At 49.4% G+C, this 14,141-nt stretch overlaps 1 protein-coding gene across 1 annotated transcript; it reads right to left on the bottom strand.

Moving 5' to 3' along the window:
• Positions 1-607: 607 nt before the first annotated feature.
• TMED2 (transmembrane p24 trafficking protein 2) lies at positions 608-8,005 on the bottom strand. The gene is made up of 4 exons (XM_081113542.1): positions 7,726-8,005; positions 5,684-5,876; positions 3,087-3,194; positions 608-2,082 (listed from the first exon to the last, which is right to left on the bottom strand). The coding sequence occupies exons 1-4, from the start codon at positions 7,903-7,905 to the stop codon at positions 1,958-1,960; spliced, it is 606 nt and encodes a 201-aa protein (XP_080969668.1). The 5' UTR covers positions 7,906-8,005; the 3' UTR covers positions 608-1,957.
• Between the last annotated feature and the right edge of the window lie 6,136 nt (positions 8,006-14,141).

Below are 14,141 nucleotides of genomic sequence, written 5' to 3'. Positions count from 1 at the left end.
CATAGCCGGACTTGCGCAGAGAGCTCTGAAAGCGAAGCCGGAGGAAAGGGCAGCGCTGCCCCTGCATTTGGGGCTCTGCTTACTACGTTCTGGACCTTCTCCGAGCCCGTTTATTTCCAAAATAAGAATAATATCGCCCAGCGTAACGGTGGTTTTGAGGAATAAATGAGACCGACGGTGTCGCTCGGCATCCTGCCAGGACACTCGGCGGTGCTCAGTAAATGCCAGGCTTTCGTATTGCTGGCAGCCCCCAGTGAAGGGAGGGAGGGGGTCATTCCTAAAGGAGAGGTTTAGTTTTCTGGTCACTCCACCTGGGAGCCGTCGGCAAATCTCTCTCTTAAACTTATTCCCCACATCCATAATCCAACAGGTGGATGAATAAAAAACCACCCAAAACTACTTTTTCCACATGAAATAAAAGATGTTAACATTGACCTGTGAAAGAAACCACACAGGGGAACCTAAAATTGGGCTCCTGTTCACTATCATCAAGTTTACGGATATAAAAAGTAACACTCAGAAACCATGGACATGTCTCATTCCAATTATGAATAGAAAACGGGTATATAATAAATGTGAATCAATATATAAAACAGAATACAAAGACTGTTTTTAAAAAGAATTGTTTATTTACTGAACCTGGGGCAGATTCGATACACAACCAAATTTAAATTTACATATTTTAATTCAATTTTGAAGTGTTTTCTCACACACGCAGAAAAACTGGCATGCAACAGTTGTCCTAAGGTAAAACTCAGTCACCTTAAGCTGCTGCCAAGTATTTTCACCCAAGGTTGAAAAAGTGTTTATCCTGAACATGAAAACCGGTAACAAATTTAAATTAATTCTATAAAACTCGTTACTTGTAGTTTTACCTTTGCAAAGATCCAAAAAAATGTACAAGTAACTAAAATACATCAGTCACAACATAATCCTGGATCATCCCCACACCAAACCTGAGGCTCCTTCAATTTTAAACACATCATCAGAGACCAAGAGAAAGTCATTTCGTTTTATACAAAATAAAATTCACATGTGCCAAAAAGACCCAAGAGAAACAAAACCAAAACCCTAGTACTGACTGTGCTGTCGGTACCCTCACTAACAAGTGGCCAAACGCCACTGATCAGAACTAAAATAGTGGCCGTATCTCACTCACTGCAACGAAATCCAAGAGGCTTCGCCACGGGCGTGAGAAACCAGATTTCCCCAATGACGGGAATGCAGACCTCCCGCGTGCCCCGAGTGAAGTGTGTGCCAGCAGAGGAAGAACAAGAGCCACGCCAGCTGCAACACCCAGAGAACTGGCTCTACTAGACACTTCCTACAAGGTTAGGCAGAAATCAGAAAAAGGTTATAAGCTGCTGTGTCATCAATTTAGTAAAGGTGACGTCCTAAAGTTCAAAGTAAAAATTTAGGGGGGGGGGGGGAGATGTTGTTGGGTTGTCTTATCTTTAACGCAGAAACAAGATAGACAAAGTCTAAAAGAACCAAGCTGGTAGCACACTCTGAAGTCACAGAGCTGCCATTAGGTGGGTAGAAAATGTCGATTCAGACTGTTGTTTCTCATAAGAACTAAACAAAACGAATCTTTAATGACTTGAACTTCAGGATAAGGGGTCAAAAGAATGCAGTCATTTTAGTAAAGTACTACCCTGAACAAACTGCATTCTACTGTGAAAACAAAAGATGTAAGAAGGACTACATGCCTACATTTCACTTACAGTGTTCAAGCTCTGGAAGGGCCTGTATAATGAGGCAGAATTCAAATACATTGTGCCAATCAAATGTCAAATTCTCACTATCACTTCCCCAATATCTATTAATCACCAAGAAACATAGGCTGTGAATGTACAATTCAGAAAATAAAAACATACGAACTAAATGACATTATTATGACCAAGATGTTTGGTAAACAGTGAATTATGAGTTTCGGATCATCAGAAAAAAAGGCTTTTTAAACAACCCTCCGGACTTCAAAAAATCTCTTCAGGTAGTAGATCTGTCCCAACGTCATGGCAACTAAAACAAGAGCTTCGAAGAAGGACCAGAGAACCACTCTGCTGTTGGTGTTGTCGTTGACTGTGGAGGATAAACAAACAAACACAATTTAACAACAATAACAGAGAAGCACGAAAAATCATCCCCTGCTCTAACCGTGTGAAAGCAGTATTTGCACACCATTCGTAGTACTTTAAATACTTTTGTCCCCAAGCAACTCGACAGTTAGAAGCAGAGAATTTTAGACTTAAATGGACCTTTAAGGTTCAGAGTACAGTCAAGTATAATCTGCTTATTTCGTATGGGGAAGAGAGAAAGTTACCTGCCCAAGTAACACTTCTAGGGTTAAAATCCAACCAACGTTCTTTCTCCCTCACACTGAAACATCCCTACATTATAATCTTTTTTTTTTTTTTTTTTGCTGAATCAGAAAATTGACTTTTAACAAAATTAAGAGATTATTTCAAGATCACAGTTACCCAGAAAGCACTACTTACTAAATCAAAATGTGTGAGTCTCTTTAAAAAAACAAAACAAAAAACACATATTTATTGAGCACCTACTGTGTGCGTGGCATGTGCTCTAGGTGGGGGAGATATCTCTGTTTCATGGACCAATACTGACATTCACTACCAACCCGGACAAGTCTCATGATTTATCCACTCATTAGCTAAGGAGTTAGTTCTTAAAGTGACAGTCGTGACTGTATATTTTATTCTCGATTTATATCACACTCTTCCAAGTTTCTGATCAAATTCTATAGCCTTAACTTTTCAGAATCACTAGGTAGACACAGCACTCAAGTCTCCTTTTTGAGTGAATGTTCTTTCTCCTAAACTCAAGGGTCCCCACAAGACCTGCAACCAGGGGAGCAATGCGCCAATAGTAAACTGGCGCAGTACAAAGCTCTACAGACACATCTACTCAAAAGATAGCCTCGCACGGGTGCTTCTTAAGTCAGTGCATTCGTATGATGTTTGCAAAGCCTCCACACGAGGGCAGCGGAGGCCGGCGGCGGGTGGTGCCGCTCCAGCGTGCCCTGGCGCGCACCTGCCGCGGGCCAGCAGCTCTGTGACCAGACTTACTTGCTCTGTGTATCCTCTCCCGCACTTCCATGTACTCCTGCTCGTGCTTCACCGCGGTCATGGCCACGGCCAGCTCGTTGATCATTTCCTCCAGCTTGTTCTGGTGAGCTGCAGGGGGTTGGGAAACAGTCAGCACGGCTTAGGAATCTCTCTGAGAAATACGCAGAAAGCAATCAAAATCTTCCTCAGAGAGGACATACAAAAGCAGCTATTTTTAGAAATGGCTCCAACAGCATTTTGGATCCTTGATGACAACTTAATTCTCAAAGCATTTCTTTAAAGTCCATTCCTAGTAAAAAAAAATCTTTCAGGGTAGAAAACATACTCCACAATCCTGACTAAAGGAGACAGCCTCAGGAATTAATTCACTGGACTGCTGCGAGGGAAGCTCACCGAGGAGGGAGAACGCGAAGGGCGGGAGCACAAAGTATCAAACAAAGGAAGTCCCAGCAACACCTAGCACTGATCTATAAATATTAAACTAAGATCACAACCTACTCCTAGTGACGCTACTGTTAACTGAGGGGCAGAATCAAACGGACTCTTAACCTCGGAGGCTGAGCAGAGACATTCCTGGGAAAACCCGCCGCCGCTCCACACCGTCCGGGAGCCGAGCACCGACGCCCCTGCAGGAGCAGCAGCTCGGCCGGGGAAGCTCAGCTGCATGAGGCCGACAGCCGGTCCTCTTGGGCCCGAAACGGGTCCCAGGGGAACCCAGAGCCCTGAAGAGCCAGCGCACACGTGGTTGCACCGTGTTCTGGCGATGAGGGAACAGGCAGGACGATCTCTGCCAGGAGGGCCCACTGGAGGGTCGTGACCAGCGCCCGGGACTGGGCGTCATGGGGAATTCCCAAGCGCCACGGAGGACCCTGCATGTCCTGAGGGACGCCCAGGGCCCCCACTGTCCGTGCCAGGCTGCAACTCAGACCCCCTCGCTCCTTCCCTCCGGAAGCACGTGCTACGGGGCCCTGGAGCGCAGGGTTCCTCCAGGCGGAACTGCCGACATTGGGGACCAGGTAATTCTGTTGTGAGCAGCTGTCCAGTGCCCCCACCAGCCATGCGAGTCAAACTGGCTCCTGATATCGCCAAGGGGCCCTTGGGGGCAAAATTCACCCTGAGTGGGAAACACTGCGTTAGAGGAAGGCTTGACAGCTGCCATTCACTGCCATTAACAAGCAAAAGCAAGAATTTTAAATATGTGTTAAGGATTATTTAGAGACTAATTCAATATTCACATTCATCAGCCAACGGCTTCTAACTACTTAGAAAGGACTAATTTCCAGAAAACAAACAAACACAAAGCCCTTCAAACTCCCAATTCTTCTTGAAAATTAGCCAAGTCCTACCCTGTAAATGGCCCTGAAAAGCAAGAGCAAGAATTACTAAGTAGTATGAGCCTCTAAGTTCCAGAGACTTCAAAACCTAGCCACTTCTTTAGGATATAACCACTCTACTGTCTCCCAGTACCTACAGCAAACGTTCTCAGGGCCACAGTGTAAAATGCGGGGCCTGCTCCTTCCCCAGAACCCGCACCTGCAGTGTTAACGCCCCTCCCCCAGTGCCAACGTGCTGGCTCCTGGTAAACAATTCATCCAGAACAATCTATTTAGGGCTCAGTGCGGGTCAGGTGAGGAATGAAAACCGATCTAGCTGCAGCGTATGGTTGAAAGAACTTTTGTCACAAAATCTGGACATAGTTCTTAGAACTGTATTTCATATCCAACCAAGTTTCAAGTTAGAAAGCTTTAATAATCATTAAAACAAGGCTATAAAATACTTCCGACAAAGTCAATAGAACTACTTGCTATTAACTATGTTTAAGACTTACTTGTCCAATTATAGTCGAATATGTCTACCCTTCGCATTCACTTAAAAGAAACAAACGGTGCCACTAAAATGTCCACGGCTATTTTCCAGTGGTATTAATTTAAAGTGACCTAACCTGTATCTCCGGTCAACCAAATAAAAACCACAAAAAACAGTCACTCTAATTAGGTGTAGGGTTGTTGTTGTTGTTGTTGTTTCATTAAAACAAAAACCACTCTCATGCCAACAAACTGAGGTTAGGAAGAAGGAAAGCAGAAATTAGGGAACAGCGAGCAAACATGTGCAAAAAGGCAGGCTGCTGTCCAAAAGCAATCCACCTACCATCCCAGGTGTCTCCACCACCTAAAGGAAAGTTTAACATATGAACACACAAAAAATAAAACAAAATGTTTAGCCAAACTAGTCATGTTCACAAAGGAACAAACGAAGAGGAAGGGCCAGGATTGGCAAATTCAAGAACAAGCACCCGCAGACCCAGGGAACCGGCACGCTCACAGCAGCGCAGAGGGCAGGCTGCTGCCGGGGCCACTGTGAAGAACTTCAGAAACGGCGTTCTGTGAATTGGGAGGTCTGGGTAAACAAGTGTGTTTCACAGAAGGTTTCTGACTCTAAAGACAGGACGACACAAGAGGCAGGGGGGCTGGGAGGAAAAAGGACAGTGGGTGAAACCAGATAAGAAATCAAAATAAATACTCCATTCGATGATAAAAGTGAGCAGAATCAATATTCTCTCTTGGGAGGGGGCACACACGCCTGAGGGTCCGTCTCACCTTCTGTTTCCATGTCTTGTCCTTTGGGGGCCTCCCCAATATCAATGGTGAACATCACTATCTTTGGGGTCATGGTGGACATCCTGTTGCTAAAGCAAAACTTGTATGTCCCGTCCATGTGAGCAGCAAACGTGTATTTCCCACTGGACTCCCGGTCTCCTCTGTATATTCCTTTATTGTCAGGCCCTGTGATCTGGAGGCAGGAGAGAAACGCAGATGTCGGGAAAGATGTCAAACTAGAAACGTGTAAGAGCGGAAATGTTGGCTGAGGAAATGTAAATTTCAAAATGCAATCTTCACTTAGCCCCGCCCACCGGGCTCCGGGCGGAAACAGGCTGTGTATCTCATCCCCTGTCAACGCTGCCTACATTTGTCTAATTCAACCTAAAGCAAACCCCTCCGAACAAAAACGCACCTGACACCCCGTGTCTATGTGGCCCGCTGCCTCCACCACCCACCCAAACACACGGCCACTACCGTCAGAGGCGAGAAACCTCACCGGCCGGCTGGCTGTGGGTGAGAGGCGACCCACAAGCCAGGAGGTCACAGTGCGATGTGCCCTGACCGGGTTGCGGGTTCGATCCCCAGTGTGGGACGTGCAGGAGGCAGCCAACCCACGATTCTCTCTCATCATTGATGTTTCTCTCTCTCTCCCTCCCTCCCTCTCCTTTCGTCTGAAATCGATAAAAAACATACACTTTTTTTTAAGCAAGAAGCCTCTTTAAACCTAAGACTTCCGAACAAGGGGCATCCCTGGGTTCCCTGGTTATCACTTCCAACCGGTGGAGGCACCCGCGTTACCCAAGAGGCCTGAGGCCCAGGGAAGGACTAGGGCAGGGAAGGCGAACCTGTGACACGCGTGTCAGAGGCGACACGCGAACTCATTGTTTTGGTTGATTTTTCTTTGTTAAATGGCATTTAACTATATAAAATAAATATCAAAAATGTAAGTCTTTGACTATGGTTGCAAAGATCAAAACATTTCTATATGTGACACGGCACCAGAGTTAAGTTGGGGTTTTTCAAAATGCGGACACGCCGAGCTCCAAAGGTTCGCCGTCGCTGGCCTGGATGGACATCAGGAGGCCAAGCTCTCACCAGCCTGGACCCAGGGCGGCTGGCCTGGCTCGCCTCGCTCCCTCCCACAAGGCCCTCCATGCCCACCGTGGGCGGAACAGCGGACCCCGGTCATGTCCAGCCGCCCCTCCAGCTGCCCTTCTGCCTGGGCTCCGCGTGCATGGCGTCCTCTGCGCCCGACTCCCCAACTCGCTGCCACGTGGGAAACCCTTCCACCCGAGTAAGTTCATGCCCACGGGTGAATGTGAACATTAACTCCATGTGACTCCCCCGCGCCCCCCCAAAAAAAAGTTAGAGGGGAGTCATTCCCTTGGTTTAAAAAAAAAGGAAAAAGTATATCCGTTTAGGGACTGGTTTCTTAACCTCCCGTTTCTCCGGATACTTCACTGCAATCGCTCCCCTTACAAGGCGAGGCCCCTCGCCGCCTCCATCCCGGGCGGAGGGGCTACACGGCACGTCCAGGGGAGGCGGGCACCGGCGGGTCGGACACTCGGGCCGTTTCCGGGGAAAGTAAAGAACCGCGCGCACGTCGGCCCGGCGCCCTCGGTCACTTCCGATCTGCTTCCCCGAAGTTCCCACGCCGCGTACCCACGGGGATCGCGTCGGGACGGAGGGCAGCCGCTCCCCGGACCGAGTCCTGCCGGCGCCGCGCTGCGGCTGAGAGGCGCCCTCCGCACCGGGCGACGAAGCCCGGCGAGAGGTCCCCGGGGACCCGCCGTCCAGCTGTCAACCCAGCGCCTCTAACGGAGCAGCGGGTCCGGATCGAGGGCCGCCGGGACCAAGGGCCGAGACGGCGTGGCCGCCGCGGTGGCTCGGCCTCTCCCGGCACTCAGACAGCGGCCTCCCTGCCCGCGACCCCCCACCCCCCGCCCCGCGCCCTCCGCAGGCCCCGCGCGCGCCCCGGCCGCCGCCAACCCCCGAGCGGCCGCGCGACCCCGCCTCGGCCCCGGGCAGCGCGCCCGCACCTCCACGTCGATGTCCAGGAAGCCGCCCTCGGCCACCTCGAAGATGAGGCCCATCTTGGTGCCCGAGGTGACCCGCTCGAAGAAGCACTCCTCGGCGTGCGCGTCGATGCTGACGAAGTAGCCCGAGGCCGTGGCCAGCAGCGCGGCCACGAGCACCAGCAGCTCGGCGAGCGTCACCATGGCGGGGCTGGGGCCGAGGCCAGGTCCGGGACTGCGGCCTCCAGAGCTGCCGCCTTCGCCGCCACCGCTGCCTCCCAGCCGCCACCGCCTGAGCCCCGCCCCTTCCGGCTGCGCCACCCGCGGGGGCTGATGCGGGCGCCGCGGATTGGCAGGCGCCGGCAGCTGCCACGTAACGGACGCACGGCGGCCGCCGAGGGACACGGCGGCTTCGAGCGGCCCGCGCCTGGACGGTGGCTCCGAGGGACCAAAAGCCGTCGGCCCCACGTTCTTTTCCCCGTTCGCGCGCAGCCTTCCATTCACGTGGGCCACGCAGCGAAGCGAACAGTCCCGAGGAACCTCGCCTGTGGGCTTGCGGTAGCCTCTTTGGATCGTTCAGAAAGATGACGAAAGATTTGGAGGCAGCAGAAGGAGTGGGCCCACTGCACGGGAGACCATATTTGCCCATGCTATCTCAACAAGGGTTTAATCTCCAACATTTACAGGGAACTCATGCAGCTTAACAAAAGGAAGATAAACAATCCAATCAAAAAAGGAGCAAAGGACCTAAATGGACACTTTTCGAAAGAGGACATTTAGAAGGCCCAGAGACATATGAAAACATGCTCAAAGTCACTAATCATCCGAGAGATGCAGATCAAAACAGCAATGAGGTATCATCTCACACCCGTCAGACTGGCTATCATCAACAAATCCACAAACGACAAGTGCTGGAGAGGATGTGGAGAAAAAGGAACCCTCGTGCACTGCTGGTGGGAATGCAGACTGGTGCAGCCACTGTGGAAGACAGTATGGAGTTTCCTCAAAAAGTTAAAAATGGAACTTCCATTTGACCCAGTGATCCCACTTCTAGGAATATATCCCAAGAAACTAGAAACACCAATCAGAAGGGATATATGCACCCTTATGTTCATAGCAGCATAATTCACCATAGCTAAGATCTGGAAACAGCCTAAGTGCCCATCAGCAGATGAGTGGATTAGAAAACTGTGGTACATCTACACGATGGAATACTACGCTGCTGTAAAAAAGGTCCTACAATTTGCAACAGCATGGATGGACCTGGAGAGCATTATGCTAAGTGAAATGAGCCAGTTGGAGAAAGATAAACATCACATGAGCTCACTATATGTGGAATATAATGAACAACATAAACCGATGAATAAAAATAGACCCAGAGACAAGGTAACACTGAACAGACCATCCAACCTCAGAGAGAAGGCGGGGGGTGGGGAGGGGGCGCAGATTAGAGATCAACCAAAGGACTTGTATGCATGCATATTAGCATAACCAATGGACACAGGCACCGGGGCGGTGGGGGCTTGTCCTTGGGGATGAAAGTGGCGGGGGGGGGGGGGGGGGCGGGGGTCAATGGGGAAAAAAGGAGACATATGTAATACTTTAAACAATAATATATATATATAAATAATTTTTTAAAAATTGGACTGGAAGGAATGAGAGATGGGGGCCAAAGCAAGGGCTTTGAGATTTTATGTTGGCCTCCCTGTGCCCTGCAAAAATCGACGGGGAAAGGGTGGAGGCGGGTACGGATAGGCCGGGAGGGGAACACGAGGGGATGTTGACAGTGTTTTACATCTTCACCTAAATAAAGGTATATGAGTGTTTACATAGCTTTATAATCAAGAAGATGTATACGACTAATGCACCTTATTTTACTGTAAAAAAAAAAATTGTTTTAACTTTGTCCACATCCTCCAGAATTAGAATCCTCTCGGTTCCCCCACAGACACGCCAGACCCCCTTAGCTCTTGCCAGCTGCTAGGACTTTTTTTTCCCTGTCATACTCCTACTCACCCCTCAAAATCCAGCTCGCACATCACTTCCTCTCGTCTGAATCCCTCTGCCCAGCAGGGGCCCTTCCCTCTGTGCTCACGATGCGGATTTGTGCCTCCTGGGTTATGGTTAGTTACCAGCCTGCCCCTCCCCACCCACCCCCGCCCCATGAGGTGCTCTCAGGCCCATGGAAGGCCTCGCTCACGACAAGTGAGTTGAGTTCTTTGAACTGGCCAGGGGTGAGGAGAGCTAGGTCGTCACTCCAGCGTTGGGACCTTAACTGTGTCACATGTCCGCTTTCTTTACCTGTAAAGGGAAGAACGCCGCCTGCCTGTTTCTCTGGTTAGGCTCAGATGGCACCGCATATGTGCACGTGCTGCTTGAGGGACGGTTTCTTAAAGACATCGGGCAACAGGGGGCAGCAGTGGCCCAGTTTCCACCTTTGGTGTGGAGACAGGGGAGCCGTGATGAACTGTCCTGAACTGTCCCCCGCCACTCCCATCCCCCAGGACAGCGTGTGATGGGGCCCAGGAGTGTAGCAGTGGCCCCCCGAGTCCCCACCGTCCGGCTGCGGCGGTGGCTTCTCCTGGCAGGTCGGTTCTGTAGTGTTCTTCTGGGAGCCATCCCTGGAGGAGGCTCGCTGAGCCCGGAGCCTGCTCTTCCAGCCTCACCAACCCACGGGTACGCCTGCTTCCCTGTATTAACTCTCTTTCTGCTTAAAATACCTGCAGCGGTTTCCTATTCAATGGAATCAAGCTGATGGACGAGGCTTTTGACTTCGCAAGTCAGCCGACTCTGTAGAAAAGCACCAAGAAGACCAGACGGCTGCCGTGGCTCAGTGGTTGAGCATCGGCTGCCGTGGCTCAGTGGTTGAGCATCGGCTGCCGTGGCTCAGTGGTTGAGCATCGGCTGCCGTGGCTCAGTGGTTGAGCATCGACCTATGAGCCAGTGGCTCACAGTCTGATTCCTGCAGGTGGCGGGCTCCATCCCCGGGGTGGGGCGCGCAGGAGGCAGCCCCTCCATGGTTCCCTCTCATCATCGATGTTTCTGTCTCTCTCTCCCTGCCCCTTCCTCTCTGAAATCAATAAAAAATAGATTTGAAAAGAAAAGTGCCAAGAACACTTTTTATCTAGACATTAGATATGTTCATTTTCATCTCTGAACGGATTAAAGAATATTTAAACCCCACCTGTCAGCGATTTAAAATGTGGACAATGAGTTGTCTGTTGTGGGGTTTGTTTCTTTTAGATTTTTATTTATTTATTTTACTATTATTATTATTTTTTTATTGCTTAAAGTATTACAAAGGGTATTACATATGTGTCCTTTTTTTCCCCCTGCCCTATTGTGGGGGTTTTGTTTTCTAAATCAGGGGACGCAAATTCAAATGCCTTTGGGGACCAGCCAGTTTGTCTGAATGACAGATGGCACCAGCTGAAGGCAAGAGGGAGGGGGGAGGACTGCGGCAAACTGTACCCTAGAGGCGGCTCCTGAGCACATTCAGCTCCAGTTTTTGGAAAACACGGCGGTGGCCAAGCCAGAGACACAGCCGGAAGCCATCTGTACGTTTATATGTTACGTTACAAAGGCAATTGTTCTATCAAATGCTTAGAAGAAAGCCCGTGGCTAACCACAGCGCCGTAAGCTAAGCTCGGGCCTATTCGCTACAGTTCCTTCCTGCCCAGGTCTTCCTTCCTAGCATCGTTGTCATGACTGCGCCTCAGGGTCTTTCCGCAGAATCTCAGGATGAAGGCAGGTTGAGACAAACAAGTGCTTTAAAGTCATTTAGGTCAGTTCGTGGTTTAGACTTTTTTTTATTTTTATTGATTTCAGAGGAGAAGGGAGTGGGAGTGAGAACTAGAAACATCAATGATGAGAGAGAATCATGGATCGGCGGCCTCCTGCACGCCCCACCCTGGAGATCAAGCCTGCAACCCGGGCCTGTGCCCTGACCAGGAATCGAACCGTGACCTCCTGGTTCATAGGTTGATGCTCAATCACTGAATCACGCCGGCCGGAAATAAAACCTTATTTAAAAAGAGAGAGAGAGCCCTGACCAGTTTGGCTCAGTGGATAGAGCGTCGGCCTGCAGACTGAAAGGTCCCAGGTTTGATTCCGGTCAAGGGCATGTACCTTGGTTGCGGGCACATCCCCAGTGGGGGGTGTGCAGGAGGCAGCTGATCAATGATTCTCTCTCATCGATGTTTCTGATTCTCTATCTCTCTCCCTTCCTCTCTGTAAAAAAAATCAATAAAATATATTTTTAAAAATAAAATAATAAATAAAAATAAAAAAGAAAGAGAGAGAGAGAGAGCCCTAGCTGGTTTGGCTCAGTGGATAGAGTGTCGGCCTATGGACTGAAGGGTCCTGGTTTCGGTTCCAGGGGCACATGCCCAGGTTGTGGGCTCCATCCCCAGTGGGGGGGCATGCAGGAGGCAGCCAGTCAATGATTCTCTCTCATCATTGATGTTTTTCTCTCTCTCCCTCTTCCTTTCTCTTTTATTTTTATTAAAAAATAAAAATAAAAAAGAGAGATGAGGAGTGGACAGAAATTGCTCACCTTCTCCCGCACACCCCACCGTCCGGTCCACCCCTCCACGCTCAGGACAGTTCCGAGACTCAGTGGCTCCACACATCCGCCCAGACACATCCCGCAGGCCCAGTCACCAGCTCGGCGTCCTTGCGAAGCCGGGCCAACCTGGATAATGTTCCGCCTAGACCCCTCTTCCTCCTTTTCTGCCTCACTTCCCTCTCCCTCGCTCTCCTCTCCTTGGTACTACACTCATAAGGCATTAGCTCATATGTTTTTTTAAAGGAACCCATACAAAAGCAATGGGTGATTTTTAAAAAATATGTTTTTGTTGATTTCAGAGAGGAAGGGAGAGGGAAAGCTAGAAACATCAATGATGAGAGAGAATCATGGATCCGCTGCCTCCTGCACACCCCCCACTGAGGATGGAGCCCACAACCCGGGCCTGTGCCCTGACCGGGAATCAAACCATGACCTCCTGGTTCCTAGGTTGAAGCTCAACCACTGAGCCACGCCGGCCGGGCAGGGGATCCACCTCTTAATACCACCACATCGAGGGCTAAGATTTCAACCTCTGAGTCTGGGGGAACGTGGTCAGCCCATGCGCGGTCTACGGCAACAGCATAGGAAAGCGACGCTCAAGTGGCCCAAAGTGGCCTCTCTGAGCGCAGTGCGGTGTCAGGGCCCTGTGGTCTGATGTTCCAGGAAGTGGGGACTTCTCCTTCCACACAATCACGGCTCCTCTCTGCCACGTGCCCAGCCCGACTGGCTCACATCTGCCCGCAGGCAGCTCTTCTGACCTGCCCCTGACGGGGCGGGGAAGGGGGGGTTCCCCAGCACCCACTCATCCTTCCTCCCATTCCAGGTCTTCAAATCTCTCTTCTCTGACCCATGGCGGAGGCAAGACTTGTGCTCATTCCAGGCACTTCTTCAAGATTGTTTTGGGTTTGTTTGCTTTTACATGTTTATTGGGATGACATTGGTTAATAAGCCCGGCAGTCCTTTTTTATGATTATTATGAAAAAAATGCTAATATTACAGAAGGACCCAGAATAGTATAATGAACTCCCGTGGTCCCATCACCCAGCTTTGACAGTTATTAACCAAATGGCCAGTCCTCATTTCGTTCATATTCCCAACCATCCCACCATCCCACCCTCCCTGTGGGTTATTTTAAAACAATGCGCAGACATTATGTCATTTTACTCTCACTAGGTGTACCGGTTAATAATGGAGATTTTTTTCAATAGATGGGGTTACACGTATGCTGATAGATATGCGATTTGATATGTGTGCTATTGTGTTGTATGGACAACAAGCTTCAAAACTTCATATGTCAAATTTTCTGAAGGTGTTAACATCATAGATGTTTTTACGCTTAAAAATGTTGAATTTTGTGCCAAAAAAGGAGAGCATTTGCGGGGAGTTTTAATTCATTACTTTATTTTGAAGAAAAGTGCTGCTGAAAGTGATCCTATACTTCGGGAAGCTTATGGTGAACATGCTCCATCTCAAGATCCTTGTGAACGCTGGTTTAAATGCTTTAAAAGTGAGGATTTCGGTGGGAAAGACAAAGAATGTCCAGGTCAACCGAAAAAGATGGAAGACCAACAATGACAAGCTTTATTGGGTGGAGATGCGTGTCCAACTCAGAAACAACTCACAGAAAGATTCAACGTTGCTCAGCAAACCATTTCCGATCGTTTACAAGCAATGGGAGCCATTTTAAAGGAAGGAAAATGGGTGTCACATCAACTGGACGAAAGGCAAATGGAAAACCGAAAAGTCATCAGTAAAATGCTGCTTCCACAGCACGAAAGAAAGTCTTTTTGGCATCGAGTTGTGATTGGCGATGAGAAGTGGGTTTATTCTGAGAATCCCAAACGCACAAAATCACGGGTTGATCCAGGTCAAC

The sequence above is a fragment of the Myotis nattereri genome (assembly GCF_964212035.1).
Source record: "Myotis nattereri genome assembly, chromosome: 19".
In the NCBI taxonomy this organism is placed as follows: domain Eukaryota; kingdom Metazoa; phylum Chordata; class Mammalia; order Chiroptera; family Vespertilionidae; genus Myotis; species Myotis nattereri.
The sequence above is the reverse complement of the archived record's forward strand: the minus strand, read 5'-3'. Positions and strand labels throughout refer to the sequence as shown.